Genomic DNA, 17,534 nt, shown 5'->3' on the forward strand with positions numbered 1-17,534 from the left:
GGGGCAAATACTTTTTCACAGCACTGTATTTTGCTAATTGTTATTGTATGTACACACATCCCCATTCTAGACCACCACACCTCCCAAGAGCAGATTGTGTGCACACACACACACACACACACACACATACAGACAGACACACACACACACACACACACACACACACACACACACAGACACACAAATGAACAGAAATCTATTATCTTTCTGTGATGTGCGACAGACATGAGCCTAATCGGCAGATAAGGTCTTTATTTTTTGTGCAAATGTGGATGTGTGTTCTGAATATTACAAGAGACAACAGTTTTAAAATATGTATTTGGAAGAATAAGAAATGATCTTGTCAGATAGCTTTCCATTGAAAATGTTGGTTTTACCTGGTAAAGCTCATTTCAAGGGAACGTAAGAACCAGATACATTTTCTTATATTTGTGTTCTGAACACTTTTTTATAAGATATTTTCATGTTAAGTGTAGGCCTACTAGTGCTGCTTTTTTTAGTTTTGCACATTTTTAAGTGTCCTAATGCATTTTGTGGGCATCTGAGGTGCAGCCATGAAACCTATGTATAGCAGTCCTAATTATATTCGACAGTTATTTGCAGTGTTTGTTTATTTCCGTTATTTAACAATTGTGTTGGGCTGTGTGTTGTTAAGGGCGTGTATTTTGAGTGGGTTGTGTGTTTATTCGACCGAACTGGGCCGGTGGTTCGTGTTTCTCCACCCGTTTCCACTCGCCCAACCCCCACATGCCACAAGAGCCCGCCCTTCTTCATTCCAAGCAACCGAACGTGATAACACCCCCTTACGGAACGTCAAGCACGTCAGCGTAGAGCGTCATTGGAGTTGTAGTCCTCTTGCAGCTGTAGCAAACGGGCTTCGCGTTCTATTAAACTACAAGCCCCATAAGTCACCGCGCCGGCAGTCGGTTCGCATCCAATCTGAATATGTGGGCGGGGAGCATCCGCCCACAAAAGCCATAGCAATTTTTAGTGAGGCTCCAAAGGCAATAGTGCACTAAAAAGTGAAATTTCGTGAGAGAATTCCGCGGAATAATCCCCTTCAAACTACTCCTGGGCCGATAGAAAAGACAGAAATAGACCGGACGTGATGGTTTGGCATTCGTAGATATTTAAATGAAAGTGGGTGGGCCTTCGCGCGCACGGAGCTCTCTGACAGACCTGCAAATATATATGCGGAGGAATATCATTTAATTCCGAGACGCGCAGCACAAGTAGGGCGGATTATAACGCGCACAGGACCGGTTCTGTTGGACCCGACCGCTTGGACTCCATTGGCATTTTGTGCTCCGTTATTGAAGGGTGTTTTTGCATTGGCACCGCCCTTCCTGGCGGGGTGGGTCCGTGCGTCAGAGCTGCGCCACAGTCTGCGGCCGCTGGAGAAAATAGGCCGTCCTTCTTCTGGGCCGCTGCCTGCCTTCCTTCCACTGCGTCCGGCCTTTTTTCTCTTAAACAACTCCTCTCCGGGTTTTATTAATGCGGAATGAGTGGTACGTACCCTCCCCTCCTTATGCGTCTCCACCCCTTATTTCTCCAAGCGTGCATCTGTGCCATCTATCCATCTGTGTCCCACCTTAGGTTCATATGGGATCTGCTGTTTATTTGTGCCCATTGATCAGTTTGGGGGCTTGTGCAATGCTTGTTAAGGAGATGCATGTATGTTTAGATATCTAGGAAGGTTTTGCATTGTAAAACTTTATATTTTTATCAAGTTGTTTGGTGCTTTCTAAGTGTAATGTGTTAATTGCATTTATTTAATGTACAGTTCCCCCCACACACATTTCTTTGAGTCTGACATAAAACTCTTTTTACAGAGCCCAAGAAGGAAGCAATGGCCACAGATGGGGGGGAAACCAGTGGGGAAGGGGGTACGAAAGGGAAAAGTTCTGGATCACAGGTATTAGAAATGCAAAGTTTTGATTGAAGGGTTGTTGCTTCTGTGCCAGCTCAGATTTTGCACTGAAAGCACTTCCTGATTATAGCTTAGGCACAGTTACATGCTGTTCCTGTCTTGACTTGTTATGCCTTGCATGTGCAATTATTATTTAGTCTTAGATGAAACATTTGTGAACTGTTAGTTACACTTTTAAGCATTTTAGAATTGGTGCACAAACATTGAATTGTGATGCATTTGTACAAAATGTGGAGGCGCTTTTTAAAATATAATCCTGGAAATAAAGAAAGTTTTAGGATTTTGAAATATTTAAAACAAAGGTTGAAATGTAAAATGAATTAGAAGCAGTATGCACTGATTCTAGATCACTCATCTAAGCAAACTTGTGACATGTTAGCTAGTGGTGCACCGATCAGGAAATTTGGGGCCGATACCGATCTGCATTATTTAATAACAGTTCTGTAGTTAACATAAACTAATGAATTAAAGTCAAAAGTTGTATTAGTTAATGCACATGAATGCACTATAAGCTAACGATGAACAATTGTATTTTTATTAACTAACATTATAATGAATAAATGCTGTAAAAATATGTTGTTCATCGTTTGTTCATAATAACTAATGTTAACGAATGGAACCTTTTTAATAACTGTCAACCAAATTACATTAAAATTACATACATTTTAAATTGCTAACATTTATTTGTATTAAAAACAGTTATGCACTGTTCTGTTGTCAATATCAAAAGGTCATCGTGACATACTGGCAACCAGTAAAAACCATGAGAGCATCACACACAGCAGAGATACATTCAAAAATACGAAAATATATCCATTACAAGCTCTAATCTTCAGTGAGAAATCATTAATATCTATGATATGGTTACTGTCATTGGCGTTTTGTAACACAAGTCGCTAATTATTAAGCAAATGCGTGAAGCCGCGGTGCCGTTATTGAAGGTGAAACAGTGCGTGCATGTTTGATTGATACCGCAAGTGAGCATATTAATTAGTGATTGGTTGTTCATGAACGATTCGTTCATTTTGAACAAATCTTTTATGTGACTCAGACGAACGTGTACTCTCAGAGAGTGATTCGTTCATTTTGTGTTAGCCGTGCATGCACATTGCGCAACCTCTGTTTCTTTGATACATGAAAACTGCATTGGCGCTGTACATGAAACAGTCACGTGACCGCCGTATACGCTATGCATTGCTCTCACAGGAAACAGAAATGATTAGTTCACTTCTCGAGTCATCTGGTACGATTCGTTCGTTCTTTTGTCACGTGACCGCCGTATACGCTATGCATTGCTCTCACAGGAAACAGAAAGGATTAGTTCACTTCTCGAGTCATCTGGTACGATTCGTTCGTTCTTTTGTCACGTGACCGCCGTATACGCTATGCATTGCTCACACAGGAAACAGAAAGGATTAGTTCACTTCTCGAGTCATCTGGTACGATTCGTTCGTTCTTTTGTCACTTGACCGCCGTATACGCTATGCATTGCTCTCACAGGAAACAGAAATGATTAGTTCACTTCTCCAGTCATCTGGTACGATTCGTTCGTTCTTTTGTCACGTGACCGCCATATACGCTTTGGTCCTTAAACAGCTGTCACATGACAAAAGAACGAACGACTCGGACAAGAAGATTCCAGAGGTGAACTAATCTTTCTGTTTCTCATAATTTGTTCTTGATTGCATTATAATTTTTTCCTTATTGGGACAATAACCAAAGCTTGCGTAAGTAGACGTGTTGGGGGGATTTGGCTATTGAAAATGTTACATTTTAATTTAATTCTGCTCAAATGAACGAAATGACTTGAATAAAGATTCATTAATTTTGCTGAACAAGACTCAAAGATCCAAGTCAGCAAAATTATCCGATGTTCCCATCACTAATATTGAAGCTGAAAGTGCTCATGATCGCACAAACAGTCTCTTATCGCTTCACACGCCTGATTGTCACGACATCACGAGTCACATGTTTATATGTTGTTTAATTCGTTTCTATACCCGTTAAAAACGGGTTTTTACTACCGTAATGATTCTAGAAAACACGCAACTTAATGTTCATACACGTGTAATTCTTACACATTTTTAAAACCGAAATGGCATATTCATGTGAATTACATTATATCTGAAAGTTTAATTTCGTGAATGCTTAGAATTGCCAACAGCTCACCAACCAAAGGCCACTCTGTCATGCTTCAAGGGCTGAGCAAGCGCTCATTCATTAGAGTAGCGGTGTATGTGTGATTAACTGCATGCTGCAAATAAGATCAGCTCTGTTTCTAGGCACGATCGCCAATCACGGATTTAAGACAAATATCGGCTGATTTCGATCAGTGGCCGATCGATCGGTGCACCCCTAATGTTAGCTTATTTGTACAGATGGTCGTATTTCTATGCATTTTTTAATCATACAGCATAACTTGATTTTTTATCCATACCAGCTCAAGTGCATATTGAAATGTTTGTTAACCTTACAATTCAACTTTGCACAAATTGTTATGCTGACAGTATATTTTGTAATGAGAAAAAACTGTATTAAATTCGAAAAATGCTAAAAAGAAGCATTTTCACTTGTAGCCCCAAACTTTTAGGCCGCACTGTACTTAGATTGTTGGATATTGTTATTTATAATAACTTGGTTTTATCTGAAACGTCTTAGAATTAATTTTGCAATGAAGAGATTCATTTCTAATGATTGTCTATCGAACCTGTGAAAGAGAAATGGAGAGATTGTGGTTCATACGCCCACCAACTCTTCCTGTAAACCCGCCCACAACTGCTGAAACTGTCATCACACTTATTTTGTGTGTTTATTTGTGTGTGTGTGTGTGTGTGTGTGTGTGTGTGTGTAGGATGCACAGCCGTCCCCCCTCGCATTGCTTGCAGCAACATGCAGTAAAATAGGAGGTGTTGGTGGCGACAGTCAGAGTGCCACACCACAGCAGATAATTATCGACCCGAATCAGGGTCTGCTGCAACTCCAGAACCCTACGCAACAACTCGAGCTAGTTCCTGCGCAGTTAACAGGAAATGGCTGGCAGATTATTGCAACTTCCCCTGATGCTGCGACCACAACCAAGGACAACGTTCAGCAGTCAGGGGTTGCAATCAGTGAAGGCACAGCTGGACGAAAGATCAAGGCGGTCACTTCGAATAATGCATCTTCCGGACAGCAGCAGCAACAATTTCAAATCATCCAGGTGCAGAATTTGCCTAACTCAACGGGCGGAATTCAGTATCAGGTGATTCCTCATTTGCAGACCGCCGATGGACAGCAGATCCAAATAAATCCAAATAACCCAGCGACCTTAAGCGTTCAGCCGGAACAGATCCAGCTCATCTCTACTGGAAACAATCAAGCCATTTTGGCCACGCCCCAGAGGGCGGGGTCGGCCAGCATCGTCACGCAGAATCCAGCCAATCAGACGATTCCGCTTCAGATCAGGCCATCATTCCCTCTCCAGTTGCAAACCATTCAGGGTACGCAAGCGCCCATGGTGACTACGTTGCCCATCAATATTGGTGGCGTAACTTTGGCTTTACCGGTTATCAACAATGTTGCTGGAAGTGGTGGGTCTGTTCAACTAGTCCAATCAAGTGACGGAAGTATTTCGAATGGCAGCCAGTTGATAACGTCAACCGTCGCTAGTACTGCCGAATCTTGCACAACGACTTCGTCGGGATCCGATTCAATTGTTGCATCCTCTACGGACGGTATGACGTTAACAACTGCTGCCGTGGTGTCCACTGGATCTACAGAGGCCCAGAAGGACAATCAAGGCCAGTTGAGCGAGACGGACGCCCAGAACATTGCTCAATCCAACGGGCTTCAACTTGCAACAGAACAAGCTGGCCAAATCCAGCAATTCCAAATCGTGGGCCACCCCGTTTTCCAACAGTTTCAGATCCAATCGCCCCAGCAGCAGGTGGTCCAGGGATCCATACAGATCCAACCGGGCCAGACTTTACAACCAGTTCAGCAGAACCTCCAGCTTCAGGCCTTCCAGAACCCAACGCAGGTTCTGATCCGAACGCCAACTCTTACGCCCTCAGGGCAGATCAGCTGGCAGACCGTTCAGGTGCAGAATGCGGGTGTACCCCAGCAGCTGACTCTCGCCCCAGTGGCATCAAACACGAGCGGGGGCACTTTCGCGAAAATTGCCCCACTGACGCTCGGGGGGTCGCCCATCACACTGAGCGCAGCACAGCTGTCCTCCGGGACGGGGGTGCAGATGTTGAATATTGCGGGTTTGGGTACAGCTGGAGTCCAGTTGCAGAGTGTACCGCTCACCATCACCGGTGTGCAAGGTAAGAGCACGTCTTAGCATATGGCCTGTTCGAAAGTACCGATACTTTGGTACCAAGTCAATACTTAAATAAAGATTTAACAATGCCAGTGTTTCTCCAGTACTGGTAGCACAGAGCACCAAATAGTAGATGACAGAAGAGAGCGCACATTTACTGTAAAGCATGCAGACTATATATTTAAAGAACTAAATCGCAGCATTCTGCACTTTATTAATCACACTTATACGCCAATAACCAACGTCTTATCCGGAGGTGTGAAACTACCGTCAAAAACACAGAATGGAAAAGCCTTCTTATCAAAATAAAAGTTTGATTCAAAATAAAAATGTAATTGAAAATATAAGCTTGATGGGAGAGTTGAAGAAATGTATAAATATATTACTACTGCATAGTACATTGTAGTATTTACTGTAATAATAATAATTATTTTTATATTTAAGGAATCTCTCACAAGCTATTGTATGCATATATATACGTTGCAATACATATTGCATGCATGCATAGAAGTTTAGGTCCTAATTAAACGTGAAGCAATGTTCGCCTAATTGAAGCTCTTCAAGGACGCAAGCAGTTGTTTGAATTTATACATAAGCTATTTACATATTATTTACATTAGCTTTACATTAAGCACAATCAACAGCATTTGTGGCATAGTGTTAATCACTGCAAAAAAACTACATTTCTAATTGTCCCTTGTTTATTAAAAAAAGAAAGAAGCAAAAATCGCTGTTACACTTACGATAGAAGTGAATAGGACCAGACAATAAATGTTATAAAACACATTGTTCTAGCTCAAAACGTAAACATTATTCATGTTCATTTGAGTTTAGTGTGACAAAATCACTTACCAGCTTTATCTGTGTGAAGTAATATCAAGCACCTGGATTACAGGGGTTCATTGTCATGACAACGAAGTTGTAGTTTTTACTATAACTTTACACAGATAAAGTTAATAAGCGATGCTATCATAATAAAACCATGTAAACGTGTGTTATTTGTGTTGTTTTGCATTTATGGACTGGCCCCCATTCACTTCCATTGTAAGTGTCCCACTGTAACAGCAATTTGTGCTTTTTTTTATTATTAAAATGATTATTATTTGTTTCGTAATCAACATTAACCCCACATATGCCGTTAACTGAGTGTAACTTTTACTGAACGCAGATCCTTCCTTTAATGTGCTTTGATAAATAAATGTTTATTTAATGGTTTAATTGGTATTATGAGTCACTTTGAGTCAGCATGAAAATAAAATGTGTGTCTATATATATATATATGTATGTATGTATGTATTAAAAGTTTAATATAAGTTCCTATTTTTATTGTGAATGAATCATCGGAGCATGTTATCCCAAATGAAACATTTTATATTTTCATATTATTTCATATTACATCCAAATTCCTCTGGAATGACTTTTAGGATGACTTTTTCACTTTACCCCGTCCCTTTTACAACCTGTCATTTATAGACCATCAATTCCAGATGGAAATAACAAAGTCCGGCCCTACATTATGAACTCTGTTTCATGTTGACTTCATGAAACATGGTTGTGAAATTCTCAAATAATATTAATGCATTTTGCAAGAATGATCACATCACAAACGTATTCTTATTGGTGTTATTTCCTTTTCTTTTCCTGTAAATCAGCTGTATATTAAAATGCAGTTATGTCTTTTTCCATGGTCTCTTTTGAACTTGTGCAGCAAATTAAGACATTTATATTTTATGAGTTGGAGTCTGAATGTTGTTTCCGAATCCTTCGTTTGGTGTCAGATTTCAGACTCTTTGTTCAAGTTCGTTCCTACCCTTCTCTGGTTTTAACAGATTCCTGAGATGTACTTTACCTAGGTAGAGGTCTTTTTGAGGTCTGAATAAAATCTCTTTTTTTTTTTCCCTAAACTTGCCATTTATTGTTTTCATCCATTTGACATTTGAACCAGTTCTTTCATTCAACCACTCAGAGCATGATTGAATCACCTGCACTGTTTCATCATTCCCACAGGTCAGCAGCAGGGTCAAGAGGGGGTCAAAGTTCAGTCGGCCCCAATGACGGTCACCGTTGGCAACATCAGCAGCACGACCCTGAGTGCAGCGAGTCCGGATCAGATGGGCCAGGTCCAGAGCCCGTCTGACCAGGAAGGTCAACCCAGCAAGAGACTGCGCAGGGTGGCCTGCTCCTGCCCGAACTGCAGAGATGGAGAGGGGAGGTACGGCCGAGAAGAAAAGAAGAGGGAAAGTGGGAGTAAATGAGTGTAATATGAGAGTTTTCAAGAGGAGGAGTGGTACAGAAATAGATTAATAGAACGGAAGTTAATGTAGTTTTTGGTTTACACTCAAATATTTGGCTTTTTATACAGTTTTATGTAAAAGAAAGTATAAAAATGCCAAGATGTACTTACACTGTAAAATAGTGGTGTTTGCAAACTAGGGCTGCAACTAGCGATTATTTTTGATAATCGATTAATCTAACAATCGAACGGTTATTTGATTATTCAGGCGATTATTGCAACGATTAATCATTAGCTCTTAACCAATTATTCAGCTTGTGCCCCGACTTAAAAGGTTGTATTAAACGTGCTTGCTAACAATAAAGAGGACAAAATCATCTTTTAGAAATGCCCCTAAGGGGGTGTTCACACTTGGCAGGTTTGGTTCGATAAAAACTAACTCTGGTGCGATTGCTCTGTTAGTGCGGTTCATTGAACATGTCACCTGAACCTTGGTGCGCACCAATCAAGCGGGCCGAGACCACCTGAATAATGGGTCTCGGTCCACTTCAAAATGAACTCTGGTGCGGTTCGACTGATATATGAACGCAACATGGACCAAAGACGTCTAAACGGACCAAAAACAGGAAGTAATTTGCCTAATACTGACCTCAAGCATACCTGGGTCTTCTCATCATAGGAGCTATGTTGCCCATTACAGTTCGGGACAGGCGTCTGGACCACCATCTCCTTGCAGCATATCTTCGTTTGTGTGTACAACGGAGGAATTCCTGGCACTGTTTTGACTCCTTTACACATTTTATTAACTCTTCGTTTGTTCTCAGCTGGTAAAGATGATACATCCAACGAGCGCATTTCGCCCAGCAGCAGCATTGTTTTGGATGATCGGTAAGTTACGTCACAAAATATACATCATCATAGAAGCTGTCCAATCAGGTCGTGACTTTTCCCTGATGCCTTTGGTTTTGTATCATGAGGTTTGGTGTTAAAAATGCCAGTGTGGACGCTAAACGAACCAGGACTAAATGTATCATTTTCTTTTTTGGTCCGTACCAAGAGAACCGAAATACAAGTGTGAACACACCCTTAATGACATTCACGGAAATATAGGGGGGAAAATACTTTTGATTGTATAATAAATTCACTGAAAAAATTATATTGTTATCAAGTGTTTTTGTCTACAAATCCTTAAAACAAGCTACATTTGCTTGAGAAGCAACACAAGATATTTAGACTTAGAATATATGTGTATTTTATATATAAGTGTATTTTTCCACTTGTTTATATATGCAGTAAAGCTCAAATATACTTATATTCAAGATCTATTCTCTAAACGCATGTCTAAATATCTGATATGCTGCTTCTCCGGTGAATGCATCTTTTTTAAAGGATTTTTAGATATTTAAATATATTGAATATAATGTTCAACATTGTCAGATTACATTCTTTTCATCTGCAGTATAGCGGCTAAAGTAAATGCACGTTGTTTTAAAGGAGTTCTAGATATTTAGATTGGAAAACAAGCCAAAACAACAACAAATCAAAAACTCATCCATCTTTAACTTTCTGTTCTCTTATGGAGCTGCGTATCGCCGATTTCTTCACGAGAAGATTCACACCTTGACAAGTATATTATCATTCAATACGGCGTGAGCCATCACTTTATATTCTAGCCTGCAGCAAGAGTATTCATCAGCCGGGTGAAGTCTCAATCCCCCCCCCTTTAGATCGGGTCACTTCACGCGACTTATAGAAGAGGCGCTAACCTCAGAGAGAAATGCCAGAGTTTTGTCGGAGTTTGTCCGTATTTACATTACATGCGTCCTAATCATTTTAAATTTAATAAAGGATGCATTAAAGATATAATGCCGGGGTGTTGCCTTTAAAGACACTTTGTATTGTAAGTTTTGCCTAAGCTCTGGCTCCACTACGAGAGTATTTACTATATCGTACTTTGCGATCTACATCACCTGAAGCGGTTCGGAAAGTTTGGAGTCATCTGGACCGAGCTGTGTTTTCTTCCTCTCCTCGATCAGGTGTGAGCTGCAGTGCTGCTCTCACGTGTCATCATTACATTTACATTTACATTTATGCATTTGGCAGACGCTTTTATCCAAAGTGACTTACAGAGCCCTTATTACAGGGACAATCCCCCCAGAGCAACCTGGAGTTAAGTGTCTTGCTCAAGGACACAATGGTGGTGACTGTGGGGATCAAACCAGAGACCTTCTGATTACCAGTTATGTGCTTTGACCATTACACCACCACCACTCCATTAGAGTCTAGTGTGATCTCACCTGAAGTTAAATGAGATTAAACGACTATTCGACAACAAAAAAATGTGTTGTCAATTTTTTATTGTTGATGTTGTCGATAACGTAGATGAATCATTTCGGCCCTATAGCGAAGGCGTCACTACAAAAGCCCTAACCCCAAGGATTAAACTTCCCATAACTTGTGCAGACATGTGTGTTAAGGTCAAATCAACTGGACTAGCAGATGATAAAACAAAAATTCAGAGACCTAGCAACCACCCAGAACACCCCAACAACCATCTAGCAACTGCCCAGAATACCCTAGCAACCACATTGCAACGTGCATGCATCCAGTCAACGTACAGTACATGCAAACTCTTAACAACACCCTGGCATCGTGGAGCACCACTCAACTTTGCAAAATAGTCAAATGCAAAAGACCCGTTTTTACATACACGTTTCGAGTCATTTTAAAGATTTATTGCGGGTTAAATGTGTGTTTGAAAGGGTTCTGTAAGTCCATTTTCTGTATTGTGCTCTTATAACAGAAACAACAGCGACCCCTCAAAGAAGAAACAGCACGTGTGTCATATGGAGGGTTGTGGGAAGGTTTATGGTAAAACATCTCACCTGAGAGCTCACCTCCGCTGGCACACAGGAGAGAGACCTTTCGTCTGCAACTGGATCTTCTGCGGAAAACGCTTTACAAGGAGCGACGAGCTACAGCGACATCGCAGGACACACACAGGTACACACACCTGAACAGATCAATAAGCATTTAGGAGTGTTAGCATGCTTAACAACTGCTAAAAGATCAGTAACTCGCACTAGTGATGGACTGTTGTAGCGTTAATTTTGAGATGATCTGCTTCATATTTACCTCATATCTACAATCTATATCCTAGTGTGGATAATGCACGTTTTTGTTTTCATATATTTTAAACAATTTTAAATAAATGCTAGCGCTCTTCCATAACCTAGTGAGAGGCCTTGTTGTCTACTGCATATCTTCTTAGGGGCCGTTCAGTCCGAATGCATCCTTGTGTAACAAATATAACAGTGTCTCCAAAACTCGCTTTTAAAAGTTTACATTATTTTTACCTGACATGGTGTTAAAATCCATGGCACTCCTGCACAAGATGATGAAAAGTCGATCAAAGGTGTCCATCTAGCCCGTTTAGACAGACAAACCGTTGGAAAGCGGCCCCTAAAGCCTCAACATAAATGAAGTGTGTCCTCATGAGTGAAGTGAAACGCACAGGACACTCGATTCACTATTGATTCCAATAAGATGACAAAACTCTAATATGCATACACATAGTACACACAAGCATTTATAAAAATAGACCATTTTTAATTAGAATAAACTACCTGTTGTTAGTTTTCAGTATTTAATAAAATTGAAGTATAATTATAATCGAATTTCAAGCTTTTCTGCATAGGAATAATGCAACTTTTCTTTATAGTTTGACCAGAAATGGTATTATAATTGTATTATAGCTTTATATAATTTTACAAAACTCAGTTTTAATAAGATTGAACTATTTATGGATGGACTTTAGGATTGAATAAAACTGGTGTAATTATAAGTGAATCTCAAACTTATCTGCAACTGTTCCTTACAATTTAGCCAGAAATCTTATTATTATTTATCATACTGTAATATATTTATATAGATATAATATAATACTAATTAAATATAGATTATTATATACAGTATTTTGTGTTATAATTTAGAAATACATTTTTATTTTTATATAAGTTGATTATTCTAAACAGTATATAAGAAATTGTATATATATATGTATATACAACGATCAGCCACAACATTAAAACCACCCAGAAATACTCAAATTAGCCCGTCTGGCACCAACAATCATGCCACGGTCCAAATCACTGAGATCACATTGTTCCCCATTCTGATGGTTGATGTGAGCATTAACTGAATCTCCTGACCCGTATCTGCATGATTTTATGCACTGCACTGCTGCCACACGATTGGCTGATTAGATAACCGCATGGATAGTTGTTGGTGCCAGACGGGCTGGTTTGAGTATTTCTGGGGGAGCATTTACAATATTGGTGAGAAGAATAGCATCCGGGTTGGTGCTGTTTTGGCGGCACAAGTGGGACCTACACAATATTATATCGGTGTGTGTGTGTGTGTGTGTGTGTGTGTGTGTATCAGAATTAAAGTGGCCACCCTGCTCTCTAGGTGTCAGCAATGGGCATTTAAATAACAGTATCTGTCAATCACTAACAGACACAACTATTGTCTTTTCTTGCTTCAGTCTACATAACTAACCATTTTCCCCGTCCTGCTCAGGTGAAAAGAGGTTTGAGTGTCCAGAATGTTCCAAGAGGTTCATGCGGAGCGACCACCTTTCAAAGCACATCAAAACCCACCAGAACAAGAAAGGTGGGGCGGCGCTTACCATCATCACCACAGAGGACATGGAGGAAGAGGTGGACGAGGTCCTGGGCTCGCCGCAGATCGTGACCGTGGCGTCACTGTCGCAGGATTCAAACCCGGCCACGCCCACGACGTCAAATAATTTAGAGGAGGAGTTTGAGTAGTTTTCCCTGCAAATATTATTAGAAAAAAGCACCACGATATTGTTTGTTTGTTTATATATGTTAATTTGTTTGTTCTTTTTCTATTGAGCGTAATCAATTGTTGTTGTTTTTCTCAAATGGAAATTTATTACTATCAAATATTATGACAAAGAATAATCTAAAGAAAGTATGGAAATAACAGCTGTTAGAAGACATTACGCATCGAATGATGGAGTCTGTTTTTATTTCGAGTAGCACAAGAAGTTCCCAGATGACTGAAAATGTGTGGCTATGCACAAAAAGATGTTTTCAAAATCGCTATGAATTTAATATACACTTCGTTCCAGTCTTGGAGCCTCGCATTTCACAGCTGCAATCGTGCATTGATCTGCCGTTTTGCATGCGATCTGGCTAGGAAGTTGCACACGACCTGTGTTGGTAGCGACCAGACACGTTAAAGGGATAGATCACCCCCAAAAATGTAATTTGTCATCATTTACTCACCCTGATGTTGTTCCAAACTTCTCAATTCAACTTTCTTGCACCTATATGTTCCATTCAATGAAAGTGAATGGTGACTGAGGTTGTCGTTCTGGCTAAAATGTCCTAAAAACAACATGAGGCTGAGTACATGATTTCAGAATTACATTTTTGGTTGAACTATCCCTTTAAGAACCTTAGCACAAGCTTTTTGAGTGACCTGGTCTGTGATTGAGCCAATCATAACCTCACATGCAGAATGGTTTAGGGACGCCGTGCGTGTTGGATGCTCGACTGTTCTGCATTGAACCTGACTTACAGTATTTAATTATAATATTTTGCACTGCACAAGAGGAACGTGGCCCGACAGATTCACCTTGTGCAGATTTGCAGCAGTTAAAGCTAATATATGTATGAGAAACTAGAGTATATAAAAGGATTTATGGGATTTAAAAGAACAACAAAAATAAGCACATTAGATTTACAATCGATGCATTCCATTTAAAGGGATAGATCACCTAAAAATGACAGGTCTTTCATTATTTACTCAGATTTACCTTAAATTGTTCCAAACCTGTATTACTTTCTTGCTTCTGTGGATAAAAAGATGCAACGAACGTAAATGGTGAATGAGGCGCTCGGTCCAAAACCTTCTGCTCCTTTTGTGTCCCGCGGAAGAAAGTAAGTGACATGGTTTGGGTGAACTATCCCTTTAAGAATAGATTATGATTTGAAAGACGTTTATGTTTAAAAAACAATAGAAAGAAAAAGCTTTCTAAGACATGCTCAATGTTCAACGAAAGCAATACTATAAAGACAATCTTCGTAAAACCATGTTTACATTACAGAGGGGTAGAATAGGTGTCTTTACGGAAAAACATCTAGAGACGTATGAACCCTAGTCGTATGAACTGTACTCTGATGCCTTAACAAAGACTGCAGTATCACTACGTTACGGCTGGGTGGCGACGTCGGCTTCGTTTTGAAATATGTTTATGTGCAGTATTGCCCAGCGGACCACATCATCTTTTTATACAGCTGAATACTGTGGTCAGTGAAGACGAGGTTATCAGAGTCTCGATTATCCGCTTGAGATGTAGATAAACAACCCTCGACCCACGTCAGTGCTCGGCTCTTCAAATGTGTGTTCACCTGTTACCCATTGACATTCCTGATCACTTCAAAGAGATTCAACCCTGTTACACGCAGAAATATCCACGGTACCGAATGTCTTTATTCACTTTTCCACCATCAGGTCGAACTGTTTCGTTGCCGAGCGGATTTATACGGATAAATCCAGGCTTGACTGGGACTGACTGGGCAAGTGACAAATCGTCGCTATGTACTAAAGAGGAACCGGAAACCGGAACGGTTTTGTATCGTACCGAACCGTGCTCAAGTGCAAACGCAACTCAAACCGTTCGGCCCGATAACGGAAAAGCTTTGAGGCGGAGCACACCCCCTAAAGCCACTCATTTCAGTTCGATGTTCAGAAATATGTGTGGTGGCGTTCTTATTCGTGAGTTCTTTATTGTTATCTTCATTTTTTTAGCTTTTAATTTCAGGCCCCGCGTTTTGGTTACCACACAGCACAAGAAGACGCCGCTGTGTGTGTGTAATTTATTATTTATCCTAAATATTAGTATTTGCTAATGTGTGTTGTGCCCTGTTAATGCAGATGACGTGCTGCATGGTTCATTTTCGCTAACAATCTATTTAGTAGCGATCTGTTATTTCTAAACGTGGTCCTTTTAGGAAGTAAAACCATGGCTTTTAATTTATATGACTTTTTCACACCATAACATGTTTCAAAGAGAGAAAAAAAATGTTTAAAAAGTGGTTGATACCAAACAATTATAAATAGATGTTTTGTTTTTTGGTAATGTTTTCTGTGGCGACCGATTTATTATTATTATTTTTTTTCTTTAATATTTTCTAGTGACACCTCATTTGTAAATCATTTTTCTAAGATGTTTCTTTGTCCTCATGGCATTTGATAATGGGTTTTTAGCCAGGTTAGCCTGAAAGGCTGCAGTTTATTGATATTTTTAAAATACCTTTGTACAAACGTGTTATGGTAATGGGTGAATAAAACGAGGAAAAAGAATACAAATATTTGCCTGCATAACACTTGAAATTAAAGTGAGTAATTCTGTCTTAAATATTCCATGTCTAGTCTAATTCTTGATTATTTATTTTAATCTGCACAGGGGACATTTATGCACCTAAACTATCCCATGTACGGGTATATCAGTATTTCAGGTTTCTGAAAGAGAGGTAGCCAAATTAGATAAATATTTGTTTATATATATTGGCGGCCAAATGTTTGGAGTAATGGACAGATTTTGCTCTTATGGAAAGAAATTGGTACTTTTATTCACTAAAGTGGCATTCAACTGATCTCAATGTATCAGGACATTAATAACATGAAAAATCACCATTACAATTTTAAAATAAATGTTCAAAACTTCTTAAACTACTTCAACGTGTTCATCAGAAAATCCTCCATGTGCAGCAATGACAGCTTTGCAGATCCTTGTTATTCTAGTGGTCAGTTTGTCCAGATACTCCGGTGACCTTTCACCCCACACTTCCTGTAGCACTTGACCTTTCACCCCTCACTTCATGTAGCACTTGACCTTTCACCCCTCACTTCCTGTAGCACTTGACCTTTCAACCCACACTTCCTGTAGCACTTGACCTTTCACCCCACACTTCCTGTAGCACTTGACCTTTCACCCCACACTTCCTGTAGCACTTGCCATAGATGTGTCTGTCTTGTCGGGCACTTCTCACACACCTTACAGTCGAGCTGATCCCACAAAAGCTCAATGGGGTTAAGATCCATAACACTCTTTTCCAATTATCTGTTGTCCAATGTCTGTGTTTCTTTGCCCACTCGAACCTTTCTTTTTGTTTTTCTGTTTCAAAAGTGTCTTTTTCTTTTTAATTCTTCCCATAAGTCCTCCTGAGTCTTCTCTTTACTGTTGTACATGAAACTGGTGTTTAGCGGGTAGAATTCAATGAAGCTGTCAGCGGAGGACATGTGAGGTGTCTATTTCTCAAACTAGAGACTCTGATGTACTTATCCTCTTGTTTAGTTGTACATCTGGGACATCCACATCTCTTTGATGGGCCTGTCTAGATTTGATCAAAGATTACTTCTTTTTTTTCTAATAGTGATGGTGCTGTTATTTACATCAGTAATGTCCTGACTATACTTTATGGTCAGTTGAATGCCACTTTTGTGAATTAAATTACCAATATCCTTCTGAAACAGCAAAATCTGTCCATTATTCCAAACCTTTGGCTGCCAGTGTGTGTGTATGTATATGTGCATGTATGTATATATATATATATATGATAATGATGCATTCATGCTGACACCAGAAACAAACGCAAAAAAAATTATATTCAAAATGTTTCTCTAAAGTGCTGTGAGTGAAAGCTGCTGAAATGTATTGACAGGAGCACAGAAGTGAGGGGTGTGTGGAGGCAGAGATGAGCTCAGGTGGGGAGGTGGGCAGTGCTCTTTTGTCTTTCTCTCAGTTTGATTGACAGCTCTGCAGTGCTTCACCAAAGGGAAGCTTTTATCCCGCTTAACAGCTGCTGAGCCTGTCTGACAATTTAGCAGAGACGGGCCACTTCTATTAAAATTAATGGGAGAAACTGGAACGCCCAATGGGTGTAAAAGTCCCGCCTTACAGTTAAGAGTCAATTACCTTAGATACAGACATCGCCTGTCAATCAACACTAGCGCATTAGCTATACAAACCG

The 17,534-nt window shown here is 40.0% G+C and overlaps 1 protein-coding gene across 2 annotated transcripts; it reads left to right on the forward strand.

The window, feature by feature from the left end:
* Nucleotides 1-961: 961 nt before the first annotated feature.
* Nucleotides 962-15,915, forward strand: LOC127650507 (transcription factor Sp4-like). 2 transcript variants are annotated; one of them, XM_052135959.1, is made up of 6 exons: nucleotides 962-1,508; nucleotides 1,833-1,915; nucleotides 4,782-6,237; nucleotides 8,241-8,445; nucleotides 11,270-11,469; nucleotides 13,048-15,915. In XM_052135959.1, exons 1-6 carry the CDS (start codon nucleotides 1,502-1,504, stop codon nucleotides 13,296-13,298), a joined length of 2,202 nt encoding a protein of 733 aa, XP_051991919.1. In that variant the 5' UTR covers nucleotides 962-1,501; the 3' UTR covers nucleotides 13,299-15,915. The 2 variants fall into 2 exon arrangements, with proteins under 2 accessions (XP_051991919.1, XP_051991920.1); XM_052135960.1 differs by lacking the exon at nucleotides 962-1,508 and adding an exon at nucleotides 1,592-1,674.
* The last annotated feature ends 1,619 nt before the right edge of the window (nucleotides 15,916-17,534 follow it).

Source organism: Xyrauchen texanus, chromosome 10, assembly GCF_025860055.1.
Source record: "Xyrauchen texanus isolate HMW12.3.18 chromosome 10, RBS_HiC_50CHRs, whole genome shotgun sequence".
In the NCBI taxonomy this organism is placed as follows: domain Eukaryota; kingdom Metazoa; phylum Chordata; class Actinopteri; order Cypriniformes; family Catostomidae; genus Xyrauchen; species Xyrauchen texanus.